Consider the following 14,050-nt stretch of genomic DNA (forward strand, 5'->3'; position numbering starts at 1 on the left):
TGAATTATGTGAGCTATGTATCATTTGTATGATGGTGTGTTACATGTATTTATGTAGTATAGAATTAAAACAAAAGAAAAATGAGAAAAGAAAAGAAAAATGGCGGGACCCGCCACTTACTCTCATGAAATGGTCTAGAGATCATTTTTGGCCTCAAATCCCTCTCACTCCCGTAGCTCTCTCTTCTTCTCTCTTTTTCTTTTTGTTTTGAGTTCCAAACTTCAAATCAAGATTCCTCTCTCAATACTCGGAATTTTTGAGTGCCGTTTGCAACAAAACGGAGACCACGGGGAGCTCTACGCGTGTGTACCAGTAATTTCAGTTTTTGTGCAACCTAGGGAGTCCGAAAATCTTGACCCATTTTGTGGGTTTTTGCATTCTAAGATGTAGGGGTTCCTAATCCACGTAATTTCTTGTTCCTTTGTGAATTTTCTTTGTTAATTGTTGCATAATATGCTTATTTGTGTTGATTACCTCTAAAATGATTTATTTGACATGTTGAAGTTTATGAACATGTGTACAAGTTGGGTTATATGAGATGCATGCTTAAATGTATATTTCCTATAATTATTGTGTTGTCAACTTGTTACAATTGCTATATGAAAGCATGTTGTAATTTCCTTGAAATTTCTAGTAAAGTATGTTATATGGTTTAAGTCGAATAAATTGTGGAATGGTGATTATTGATATAGCATGATGAATTTTGCATAAACATTGGGAATGAAATAAAGGGGAAATTTGATTTGAAATGAAAAAGGGAAATTTTGGGAAAGAAACTTTAATTAAAGTATTTTATGAAAACCCGGTCGCCGCGGAGTCACCAAAGGGCCGGTAGGTTAATATAACCTAGAGGGAACTAGGGAGATTGCTCTAGTATGGTTGAGCTATCTGGCCCCAAATGACGTTACGGAGGTACCAACGGTCAATGACAGTAGCCAATCCTTCTCTCGGCGCTGAGGGGGTACCAAAGGGGGTTACATTAATAGTTTGAAAGTGATGATTTTAAATGTGAAAAATGGGGAGCGACATCAGCATGCATTGCATCCCCATTGCATCATATTATTTATGTTGAGATTGGAAACCATATTGTAATTTCCCGACATTGTATGACCCCGATTTTCATGGTTTTATTCTTTGTTTTGGATTCACGGGGACTCAAGAGGTGCGTCTTAGGCGCCACTTACTGAGCAAATTGCTCACCCCATCATATTTAAAAATTTTCCAGGTCACGGCAAAGAGTTGGCGGATGATAATCCACCTCATGCTTGAGAGCATTTAGGAAGCATTTTGGATGTATTTTTGTAGAGCTTGAACTTATTTTGTAAAGATATTGATTTAAGATGTATTACTTTTGCAACATGTAAAATATTTGGATTTTAGCATGTACATGGCCAGTGGGGTAATGTAAGTAAGTTTTACCATCATTTAATCATTTATGCTCCGTTCGGTAGGAAGGAAAAAAGAGGGGTGGAAGGAAAATAGGAAGGAATGAACAAATTTCCTTCATTCAATAGAGATGATACAAGGAAAGAAATAATAATAGGAAGGATGAGTTACTCCTTCATAAATTTTCATCCGCCCAAATATGGGCGGAAGATATGAGAGAAACAAGTAAGCCTATTATAGAAGTTTTAAATTACTACGTCACCCTTTATAAATATTTTATAAATCCCATAAATAAAGTAAGGGATGGGTTTAATGGCAAAAATAACTTAAAATTTTATCTTTTCTTTTGTCCTACCAATCAAATTAAATTGTCAATTTTTTCCATTCTTTTCCATCCAACTGAACAAAAAGAGGGAAACGCTTAATCTCTTCCTTGGAGATGTCTCAGTTATCCTTTCTTCTCTCCCTTCTATTCAATTATTTTCTTTCCTACCGAACGGAGCATTAGTGTATTTTGGTTTAACGTTGTAGTTGTTGTTATTGTGGATGTTGAAATGTATTTACGTATGTACGTGAATGTAGTGGTGTGGGTAATTGGCTTTTGTATCTCGGTGACAGTGAGGGAGGATGACCCAAACCAGTCGACGTAAAATCCCATACGTCGATCGAGTTGCGTGAACCAGTCGACGTGTAGCTCCCCACACGTCGACCGGTATCCTGACAGTAAACTTTTCACTGTCCACGTTCCAAACTAGTCGATGTGTAGCTTCCCACACGTCGACCGGTATCTCGGCAGTGGGTTTTTCCACTGTTCATAACCCAAACCAGCTAACATATAATGAATATACGTCGACCTGTTCTTGTTCCATAAATATTCTTCTTTTAATTTTCCTAATTACACTTTGGCACCCAATTAATGTTGTGAGTATTTACCTTATGACCCCATCAAAGTACAATAAATATATTCTAACCACCAAAAAGACTATATTGTCCTGGACCTTATTTTTTATTTATTACGTGATACAAGTAAATGACTATTATACCCTTTGAATCTTAAACTACTTGAATGGTAGCAAATTACCATCTTGCCCTTTTTGGACCATGATAATTGAATTTAACGTCAAAGGACCGTATTACCCTTGGATGATTTCGAGTCGGGTAAGGACCCATTTAATGATCCGGATCCATGAGGATTTGGGTCGTTACAAAACTTTCCTTGCACAGAACTTGTCTTATTTGTTGAATCTTTTGTCTAGCAGGACTGGTCCGTCTTTAAATGAAGTTGGGCTGAATGTAGCTTGGTCCAGATGACTCAGCCAATGGGCCCGAAGCTCAACATTAGCGACCCTAAGATGTTGACGTCTTTATCCGGTCTTGACCAGGGTTGGATTCTTGCAATCCATTAAGAAAATAAAAACAAAGCTTCAATTATAGACACGTGAATGACCTTCATTGAAGAGGGATTTTTCCCTCCACAATGATCCTTAGATTTTAAGCCAAATTAACGTCCAGAAAATTAAGAATATGAACTTTATTGGTAATTTTTTAATGATTGGAAGATACCCTTATTTATTTATTTTTAACATGGTACGCATAAAAGACATCCACTAATAGGCTACCAAATAGTTACGGCATATTGACTTTACTGATATAATAATGCTGGAAATTTTACAATTGTATGTCAACATTATTTTGATTTTCTTTTTCTTTTTTCTTTTTTTTTTTTCCTGAATATTTTCTTTTTCTTTTTCCCAACAAGGCAATTAGTTTTCTTTTCTTTTCTTCTTATTTTTATTTAACATTACAAATGTGCATAACTTTTTAGACTCGGTTTGTTTTGAGTTTTTTTTGTGTTTTCTAATGTCTGGTAGGCGTAAAACATTTACGAAGAAAAAAATATATTAAAACTTAACAATAATAACTTACTTATCAATTTTTAATAAGCTATTTATACACCCCACCCAATGGACTTAACTTCTATTTTAACTGAAAAAAATATATATTTTCTAAAAAAAATATTTTACGATATTTAGACATTTCAATGCTATTGATGTTAAAGGATTTTTCCTACACTATGTCGGAATCACTTAACAATTTAAGAATAAAGATTATAACCATCAAACTTCTAGTTTGGATGATATAATCTCTTCGGAAAAATTGAGAATTCAAGCCCCATTAAGAAGATGTTATGAGCAAATATATAAACCTCGAGTTTGGGTATAATTTTTCATAGTTATTATGTATTACGTATTTATTTTGAGTTGAATAGAAAAAAAATAAAATAAAATAAAATTGTACATATTAGGCAAAGCCTACTACAACAAGGACATGCCAATTGCTAAAGTCATGATTTCGACATGGAGGCGTTTACCTGCCTGCCAAACAAAGTTTGCCTTCAACCACCCTCTACCAATTTTTATAAAAATCATTTTTTTCTTCCATGGAGATAATCCCATAATCAACGATGGATCATCAACCCGTTTTACATATTCAGAATCAAACAATGTAAATAAATCGATCAGAACCTCTGGTTCAGTTGACCAAAGTTTATTTCTATTGTCTTGACTAACTGCAGTCCACCTAATGGGCGGTTTGATTGGACTAGACGGTGCTCAGATGGCCCCTAGAGTGCAGCAATTCCTTTAAATATATATACAAACACACACATACACACACGCAAGTTTTTGCCCACAATAACCCTACCTTTCTTTGAATTACAAAAATATGATCGTATAATGTACTCTGAGATACAGTTGAACAAAAAAAATTGTTTTTTTATTATAAAGTTAGGTCATCTAATCATAAGTCACCTTCAAATATATATATCATAAAATTAAGATACAAACACACACACCTCTCTGTAATTCATTCATGCCATCTCATCTTAAATGGCAAAGCTGCTGATCCTGGTTCATGTTCTTGTCATCCTCGGTTTTGCATTGACATGCACAGCACAAACAATGTACACCGTAGGTGATAACTCCGGCTGGGACATAAGCACTGATCTTGATACATGGGCCACCGGCAAGAAATTCGTCGTTGGTGATGTTCTTTGTAAGTACTTTAATCTGTTTCATGTACTATATTCACACTACATTTTAAAACCATATAAAATTAAAGAATAACGTCTTGAAATTGAAATCAAAGAATAACTAGTTCAAATTGAGATGTGAACTAATGTTTCTTTTTATTCCAATTAGAGTTAATTGTGTTGAAAATAGTGGCCTAGTTACACACACAACACTATACTATTTGGAAGAGAATAGAAATGGAGGAAAATACTTTTTATTTCACTTAATTAATTCATTTGACTAGAGTACATGAATATATAGGCCTCACATATGTATGTGTAACCATTACTTTTAAATGTTCATAACTCTCCTATCTCCCACTAATATAATCTTCAATATGCATAATTCCCACTAACATAGTATTTGTTAGGCTTAACTCTCATGACTCTTTATTTTACATAACCTTAACTCCCACTAAGACAATTTACTACCCACTAACATGCTAAATTAACAAATGCATCATGGATACAAAAATACTTGAAAATACTAAATACTAAAATCAAGTTTATTTTCAACACCCCCTTTAAACTTGATTTTGTAACTTGAAAAACCTTCTTATTAATCTTGGGGGCTTAATCAAAAGTTCGATAGTTGATCTTCAATTCCACCTCCTTCAATAGCTTCAATCTTCTTGGCCATTTCCATTGATGTGTAGGGCTTGTGAAACTTCTTCAAATGCTTGTTTGATGTCTTCACATAATCATATATCATCCTTTTTATACAAGCACACCATCGATCTTTTTTCTTCTTAAATTTTTTATAAATCTTCAACTTCACATATACTTCTTCTTTAGAGTCAAAAAATAATTCCATATTCACCCAACCTGTATCAATTACAAAATTCTCCAAACTATTTTTTAAAAAATAATATGAGAATTTCTTATCATCCTGGGCTTCAATCTCATACTTCTTTGGAACAACTTTCTGTAAGAGAAGTTCATCATTCTCCACAAAATAAGCATTATTTGATGAATATGAAGAAATAATAATTTCATCAAATAAGTCAAATATAACTTCTTTCAAGGTGGAATTTGTAACCATACCTGAAGATGTTAATTCACCAACTTGAACTTTTGCCTCTTCTTTAGCACTTCCTTCTTCTAAATCTTCTATTTTCACTTCATCCTCCTTCACTTTTTCAATCTCTTCTTTAACACCTTTTCTTACCTCTTCCTTATTCACCATTTCAAATTCTCCTTCAACTTTTGAATCTCCAAAATCTTCAACTTCTTTTGCACGATACACCTCTTCATTCTCCACAACTTTGTCTTCAAGACTTTCATAATCATCTTTCGTAAACTCATCAATCTCAAAGCATTGTACCCAATACTTCATGGGTAATGATTCACCTCTATGATTGGAAACGATGGTCTCGAGCATCTTCCAAATACAACTTGGAGTTTTGGACTCTCCATAATACTCCCAAATTTCTTGATGTATTGCCTTTTGCAACACTACCAATGCCTTATCTTCTTTCTTTTCATGAAGCTTGTTGGACATGCCATTCTTTGGCTCTTCTCCAACAACATCCCACAAATCGCATGCTTTGAAGTATGAAGTCATGATGATTCTCATTCTCTTGTAATTAGAGAACATCATCTTTTCACTAAGAAAATACATTTTCTCCCCTTCATCATCATCAAGGAGAAACATGTTTTTCTCAAATGTTGAACCTTCTAGGATCAACTTCGTCTGGCCTTCAGGATCGTCTAGACTCTGAACATGAAATCTGGCTTTGAAGATGAAATCTGGCTCTGATACCACTTTGTTGAAAATAGTGGCCTAGTTACACACACAACACTATATTATTTGGAAGAGAATAGAAATGGAGGAAAATGCTTTTTATTTCACTTGATTAATTCATTTGACTAGAGTATATGAATATATAGGCCTCACATGTGTATGTGTAACCATTACATTTAAATGTTCATAACTCTCCTATCTCCCACTAATATAATCTTCAATATGCATAATTCCCACTAACATAGTATTTGTTAGGCTTAACTCTCATGATTCTTTATTTTACATAACCTTAACTCCCACTAAGACAATTTACTACCCACTAACATGCTAAATTAACAAATGCATCATAGATACAAAAACACTTGAAAATACTAAATACTAAAATCAAGTTTATTTTCAACAAATTGCACTTAACTCCCTGATAGTCATTTTGTAAACTTTTATGGTTTTGGTAAATTACTTTCCTTCAATATATATATACATTTAATAAAAACAAAATACATTAAATTCAACATGTTTAATGTATTTGGTTCATATGTATGGGTTGCAGTGTTTCAATATTCATCGTCTCACAGCGTGAACGAGGTAACAAAACCGAACTACGAGGGGTGCAACACGACCAATGTACTACAATCGAGTAGTAATGGGAACACAACATTTCCTTTGTCGAAGCCCGGCGATCAATACTTCGTCTGCGGCGACAAGTTACATTGCCTTTCCGGAATGAAGCTTCATGTGCATGTACAGCAAGCTCAGGGGGCGGCATCACCTGCCGCTGCACCGCAGGCCGAGTCGGGGGCTTCTCTTCCTCAACCTTCTTCCAAGAACAACAACCCTTCAGCTGTAATTCCTAGTGGTGCTACTTCAGCTATGCTTGGTCATGGTGGAGTGCTACATTCTCTTGCTTTAGCATTTCTTGGTTTTATGGCTTCTGTGCTTTCGATTGTGTAAAATTGAGTTTTTGTGTTTCTAGTCGTAACTTGTGTCTTGTATTGTGGTGTAGTAGTCATTTGGTTTGTTGCATAGTCCAGTAGTAGATTATGAAATCTCCAGGTTTAAGATGGTGAATTGTTTGGCTTATAAATTTCATTATTTATTAAAAAAGAAAATTTCTTAATTTGGTACTGTGGTATACAAATTAGTGTTCGTCGTATCGGCTTATACATAGTAACGGATTTATAAGTTACTAATACCGATACGTACCCGTATACCCGTGAATACTACCATAAATTAACAGTACTACTATTCATTTATTCAACACATTTATTTAATTTTGGATTTAAAATTATTACATTATCAATTTAAATATACTGGTCAATTCTTCAACTAAAATGGTACAACAATGAATTGAACTCTACGGTGGACTTATCTTCTGGACACTGGACCTAAAATTAGGCCAATTAAAAGGCAATTTAACTGAACCAGTTTTGGTTTTCCATTTCTAGGTCATGAAGTGGAGTGAAACACTATTATGGTATAAAAATAAAATGCATTTCAAGAGTTCACTTTATTGTTTATTTTTAGAAGATGACCTAACATTCTTTGCTCACTCATCACCACAACCACAAGAAGTTGTAGAATACCTAACTGAATGTGTCATCCTCATAACTAAGAAAAACAAAATCAACTCAACCCTCTGAACACAAACACCGTGTTTGGAATCAAAACCCTTACTAGATTTCAAAAGGGTAAAATAAAAACGATTTTTGGAATAAATTCACATTCTTTAGTTTGGAATAATTTGAAATTTAATATACTAAATTCCAAATCCCTTGTATTTGACCATTTTAAACAAAATTGTTTGTCGACTTTTTTTTTTTTTTTTTTTTTTGGGATTTGACATTGACAAACCTGCATAATCTTTCATTTTTTCTTTCTCTTTTTTTATTCTTTTCAAAAGGTAACATGTGTGATGTGTAATATTTAAATGTCGATATTTAGACATTTCAATCCCATGGATGGTGATCAATTTTCTTCTAAACTGTGTCACTGTCTTGCTTAGTGATTTAAGAATAAAGGTCTCCAACAATATTATATTTTGGTCCCTTTCGAACTTCGTCAATTTCAAATAACAATATTTTTATTTAAAATCAAATTCCGTCAAATTCCAACATTCCAAACACAAGAAAAGTATTGAAATAAAAAAAATAATGGTCATTAATCTCAACATAAACTCACATACAAGAGTTGTAATTAATGTTTCTACACCTCCTAAAATGAAAGGTTAAAAAATTAAATCCTGATAAAAAATAAAACTAAAGCACTTGATATGTCGAATTGTTTTGAAAATGAAAAAACTAGTTTACAAGATTCTCAACGGTTAGATTCATAGCATGATGTCACATCAAGCTCGATCTAAAGAGGTGTGAACTTGTTGAAGATTCTCAATTTTTTCTTAGTTTTTTTCTTTATTCACAAATATGCTTAAAGAAATTTTCGGATCAAGATAATAATGATGTTATAGCTGTGTTAGTGGGGAAGAGGGCCCCATACCAAAATCATGGACAATTTGAATAATTATATATATTCTGGATGCCATGTTTTCCTTTAAATTATGTCAAAAACCTCCAATTAGAAGTTGTTCCGTAACCAAAGTCTGTATTACCTCCTAGAAGTGGTTTTTATAAAGCCACTTGGCCTTATAATTCATAAGCATCAGAGTTACATACATCTATGTGCAAAAAAAAAAAAAAAAGGTTACATGCATCTATTCGTTTAAAATGTAAATAATTGTTTAGGAGTTAGATTTACTTGGTCTGAATGGCTGATGGTTATAAGGGATAAAGAAGGACTCTATTTGATTGCAAATAATTTTTTAGTAGATATGTTTTGAATAAGAGTACAAATTTTACTCAATCCGTTGCAATAAAGATGGACTCTATTTGAATGCAAATAATTCTTTAGTAGATATGTTCTGAATAAGAGTCCAAATTTTACTCAATCTGTTTATAAATAATTCCTTAGTAGATATGTTCTGAATAAGAGTTCAAATTTTACTCAATCGGTTTGGAGAGACGCTTTATATTATCTCTAAAAAAAAAATACAAAAATACAAAAATATTCTTCCTTCATTCACAAGAATCACGAAGTTACCATTACTTATTTTATAAAAGAAAAGACCCTAAAAGCAAAACAGAGAGAAGAAATTGAAATTAAGAAACATTAAAAATTAAAATAAAAAACCCTACAAACAAAATCAAAAGGACGAAGAAGAAATATATTATTGTAAAATTGCTATTTACGAAAGGCTTACAAATACAATAAAATTGGTAGTTTACTTTTTTAATATTATATATTTATAGTAGTTAAAATTGAAAAGGAAATCTAAAGAAATCTAATTCAAAAATAAATTAATATATATAAAAACCCTAGAAGCAAAATCAAAAGGACGAACAAGAAATATATTATTGTAAAATTAATATTTTGGGAAGATTTAGAAATACAATCAAAGGGCCTTTGGCCCAATGGTATAACCTCCCCATCTTCAAAGAAGAGGGAAGAGGTTGGAGCCCCAGCTTGGGTAATAAAAGTGTGTGTTTGCTTTACCATCAAAAAAAAAAAAAAAAATTTAGAAATACAATAAAATTTGGTTTATTTATAATTATTACTAAATATTCCTTTTATTGAATCTTTTTCTAATTAGATTTTTTCAGTAGTTTAATTTTTTAATATTATATATCTATAATAGTAAAAATTGAAAATGAAATCTAATTACAAAATAAATTAATATATGTTCTGAAAAACAATATTATATTGAAATTCTTCAACTTTTAATAATAAATAATATAGATATAGATTAATTATATAAACAAGAGTAACTCACTTTTTAACAAAATAGATTCCACCACCACTTATTTTTTATAAAATTGTCCCTAAGCTAAATTGTACACATTTATAAGTGAAATTTTTTACAAAGATACTTGCACACTGCCTACTGTATTAAATTATCGCCACTCAAAATACATTAAAAATTGAAATATATTTTTATATTTAATAAATAAATACATTGGACTGTAGATAACTAAAAAATGAATCTTTCCCGGCTTTGAAACTCCACTTTCCTTCTCCCCAAGATAACTAAAACCAAACACGTCACAATGCCCATCTCTGCCAATTTAGCCGCCTCCTCCTCGCCTCTGCTCCTCATCGTCTCCTCTCGCTCATCCATTTCTCTCTCTAAACCCCCACTTTCTCTCTCTAGATTTCCCATCAAACCCACATCTTTCCCCCAAACCTCCAGACCTTTCTCTGTCTACTCGCCCCCAAAGATGAACTGGTTGGGAAAGCTAGGGTTCGGTACTCGAAACCCCGGCGAGACTACCGTGGACCAGTCATCATCATCCTCGATTGCGCAGGGTCCGGACGACGACGTCCCGGCACCGGGACAAGAGTTCGCCCAGTTCGGGGCGGGGTGCTTTTGGGGCGTCGAATTGGCTTTCCAGAGAGTGCCCGGAGTGTCCAAGACGGAGGTTGGGTACACTCAGGGCGATAATCACAATCCAAGCTACAACGACGTGTGTTCGGGGAAGACGAACCACTCCGAAGTCGTCCGGGTTCAGTACGATCCCAAGGAGTGCGGTTACGAGTCTTTGCTCGACGCGTTTTGGGCCAGGCATGACCCTACTACGCCTAATCGTCAGGTGAGTCTGTGGAATTATTGGGGTTTTCATGGTTGAGTTTATGGATTGTCATTTTATGTGCGCTTTTTTGCTGAATTTTGACGGGTTTTGGTGTTAATTATTTCACCAATGTGTCTTTTTCTCCGGGTTATGGGTTACTAACTTTTAGATTTATCCGTTGAACTTTTAGCTAGATGATTGAAATTTGATTGCATTTTATTGATAAGTATTGGATTTATTAGGGTTTGGGACTTTGAGTTGTCATTTTGGGCATTTGTTACTGAATTTTGATGGAATTTGGTTGAATTTGTCTATGGATGAATCAGTTTTTGGCTATGCTTCTTTATTCTCCTAAAGGTAGGAAGCTTATACATATGTGGGTGATTGGGGTTGTTACTTAATTATTTTGTTTATCTATTGATTTCTTAGCTAGACGATTGAAATTCGGTTGCATATTTTTTATAATTATTGGTTTGAAAAAAATTGAACTTTAATGTATTTTGGTTGATTTTTATCTTAAGATGAAGCAGTTTTGTAGTTAACTAATTTCAGTTATTTAAAGCTTCATACACGGATTTCTCTGTACTTTCAAACCTCCCATTTGGTTCTTAAATTTGGACTTTTCAGGTCTATTAATTGGATATAGGTAACATGCTTTGTAAACATTCATCAATATTTTTTTATTCTTTCATTTTGTGGCTTCTTCTGTTGGCATACCAATCATGCATTTCTGTTTCTTTGAGACCTTGGGGTGGGGGCTGATTGTTGGATTTATATTCCTTTTGTGAGAAGAAGCAATGAAAAATATTGGAAGCCCGTCTTTAATTATGTTGCCAATTGTTACCTCGTTAATTATGTTAAGTTCAACCTTTTGGGATCTTGGATTATTTTGTATAGTAGGAATTTGTCCCGATCATGTAGTAGCAGTAGTAGTTCCCTTCTAGGACCTACGAAAGGCTGTGATTCTATTATAATATACACACACACACACACACACACACACACACACACACACACACACACAAACTTTATGGATTCAACTGCTTAATGAATCTAAAACAGTAGCTTTTCTGTTTTTGTGTGGCATGGAATATTTCTATTATGATGGGAACTTTTAATCGTGAGCAACTTCTTGACTAAAAGAGAAGCGTCATACAGGCATGCTTTTGAGGAAATGTTACTCTCTTATAATGGCTAGTTCCTTAATCCTTTATGTGTGTGTTATGGCGGTGTTCCTCATGTTATAGCGATCTACTTATGCGGTAGATCTTCTCTTTTCTCTGTGTTTTTGTTGTATATCGCTTATATCTTGACCGATAAATTAATTTTCTTCGAAAGATGCTTGTGCATTTTTATTTAATTTTTAAATGTAATCGTTGGTATACCAATTCCTAATGGTATATCCAACCTTGTGTCTGCAATAGTTAACTTATTCTCTCAATATAAACCATAAATATTAATTATCACTCTCTCATTCAATAAAGCAATAATTCACCCTTTCCTTTAATCCTTGATTTATTTTATTTTATTTTATCATAAAAGATCCATCATGTAGTTTTCGAAAAGATCTGAATCAGTTCAGGATATCAAATGATTTACTAAATTGATCTGAAGTGTTTCTCCTATTAATTGGCAGATTTTATATCCCATCCCCAGCCCTGCATGTGTGGCTGCTTTCATTGTGTTACTAATTAGCTAAACCCAAAGATTTATGTCACTTTCAAATCCTTTATTTATTTTTACTTTCTAATATTCCTTAAAATTTTGAAGTCTACGGAGAGAGAAGAACATTTGTCTATCCATTTAACCACTTTTTCTGTGGATGCTAATAGTTCGGTGATCCTTTGGGCAGGGGAATGATGTGGGAACGCAATACAGGTCTGGAATATACTTCTATACCCCTGAACAGGAGAAGGCTGCACTGGAGTCTATGGAGCGACAACAGAAGCTGTTAAACAGGAAGATTGTTACAGAGATCCTGCCTGCCAAGAAGTTCTACAGAGCTGAGGAATACCACCAGCAGTACCTTGCGAAAGGGGGACGATTTGGTTTTAAGCAATCCACTGACAAAGGCTGCAATGATCCAATCCGATGCTATGGTTAGGTTCTTTACTATCATCCAGCTGGCTATGTAGTTTTTGTCTGAAATATTGTCCGTAATAGGGTTGTGTTTGTGACTTCTTTGTGTTACTGATGTGTGTCAGCTCTTATACTTTGCTGTTATAGGTTCTAAATATGGAGTTGCTTTTGATTGTATTATATATCATGATGAGCGTATATTTTGTCTTGCTCTTCTCGCTCCTTCCACCATTGGTTAAGGTTCAATTTGGGACTGAATTTGTACTTGACACTCTATATATCTATCAGAATTTCCGTTGGTTGGGGAGTGCATTATCTCTTTGTAGCACTTAACTTTCTAAACTGGTAGGAACTAATTTTGTTTTAATGATCAAAGTCCACATCTTTCTTCTGGAGATGGGAGAAACTCGAAGGAAATGACTTTTTTGGTTTATGGTTAAAAGGACTGTGTGTGCATTTTCTAGTAAAGCTTGGTTCAGTTTTCTAACAACAATTTAAAATTAGAAAACTGTACATACAAAAACCTTTATGGAAAAAAAGACTGTTTTCAGATAATTATTTTTTAATTTTTATAGATTTTTAAAAATAGTTTTCTTGATAAAGTGACACTTAGGGAAGACCCGACGGGTTTTCGCCTCACCCCGCCCTTAAGGGGGCAAGATTGATAGCTCTATAAATGAGTTTGTGACGAGTATGGTAAAATAATTAAAAATCCGAAGCGAGTTTGGAGTGGAGGTAGATTTAGTAATAAACCCATCCGGATTATGTATGTATTATGTGCCTTTAAAAATTATACATATATTTAATATTTTAAAATCGTTATTATTTTACTGCAAGTAGGGTAGAGATGGTATACCAATTTATTTATCAGTCCAATTGGAGTACATTGGGCTAAGTTTTTTTTCACTAAATAATAAAAGTGGTATAATCCGCCTAAGGTGGAGTCTGTACTTTGCTTGCCGGAGTAGAAAAGGAAATGATATACCAATTACAAATTCGTCCTATAGTAAGAGCAAAATTAGTATGACAGATTTTCTAACGGGTGGAGTAGGGTTTAGTTAAACCAGCCCCATTGCCATCCCAATTGGCTGGGAAGAGTTTTAGTTAAACTGCATATGTGACGCTTAAAATTTTGCTTATTTTGTTTTCTCC

At 33.7% G+C, this 14,050-nt stretch overlaps 2 protein-coding genes across 2 annotated transcripts; both read left to right on the forward strand.

The window, feature by feature from the left end:
* The first annotated feature begins 4,263 nt into the window (after positions 1-4,263).
* On the forward strand, positions 4,264-7,317 carry LOC132268470 (stellacyanin). Its single transcript, XM_059769311.1, has 2 exons — positions 4,264-4,440; positions 6,751-7,317. Exons 1-2 carry the CDS (start codon positions 4,275-4,277, stop codon positions 7,149-7,151), a joined length of 567 nt encoding a protein of 188 aa, XP_059625294.1. The 5' UTR covers positions 4,264-4,274; the 3' UTR covers positions 7,152-7,317.
* Positions 7,318-10,225: 2,908 nt separating this feature from the next.
* LOC132270646 (peptide methionine sulfoxide reductase A1-like) lies at positions 10,226-13,213 on the forward strand. Its single transcript, XM_059771826.1, has 2 exons — positions 10,226-10,840; positions 12,672-13,213. The coding sequence occupies exons 1-2, from the start codon at positions 10,298-10,300 to the stop codon at positions 12,921-12,923; spliced, it is 795 nt and encodes a 264-aa protein (XP_059627809.1). The 5' UTR covers positions 10,226-10,297; the 3' UTR covers positions 12,924-13,213.
* Positions 13,214-14,050: the final 837 nt, after the last annotated feature.

Source organism: Cornus florida, unplaced genomic scaffold (assembly GCF_030987335.1).
Source record: "Cornus florida cultivar Cherokee Brave unplaced genomic scaffold, ASM3098733v1 CherokeeBrave_3.0.0_Hap2_Chr08, whole genome shotgun sequence".
Lineage (NCBI taxonomy): Eukaryota > Viridiplantae > Streptophyta > Magnoliopsida > Cornales > Cornaceae > Cornus > Cornus florida.

Coding starts and splice junctions, on each gene's coding strand:
- LOC132270646 (XM_059771826.1), top strand. CDS start 10,298: ATGCCCATCTCTGCCAATTTAGCCGCCTCCTCCTCGCCTCTGCTCCTC. Junction 10,841..12,671: donor CTACTACGCCTAATCGTCAG/GTGAGTCTGTGG, acceptor TCCTTTGGGCAG/GGGAATGATGTGGGAACGCA.
- LOC132268470 (XM_059769311.1), top strand. CDS start 4,275: ATGGCAAAGCTGCTGATCCTGGTTCATGTTCTTGTCATCCTCGGTTTT. Junction 4,441..6,750: donor CGTCGTTGGTGATGTTCTTT/GTAAGTACTTTA, acceptor TATGGGTTGCAG/TGTTTCAATATTCATCGTCT.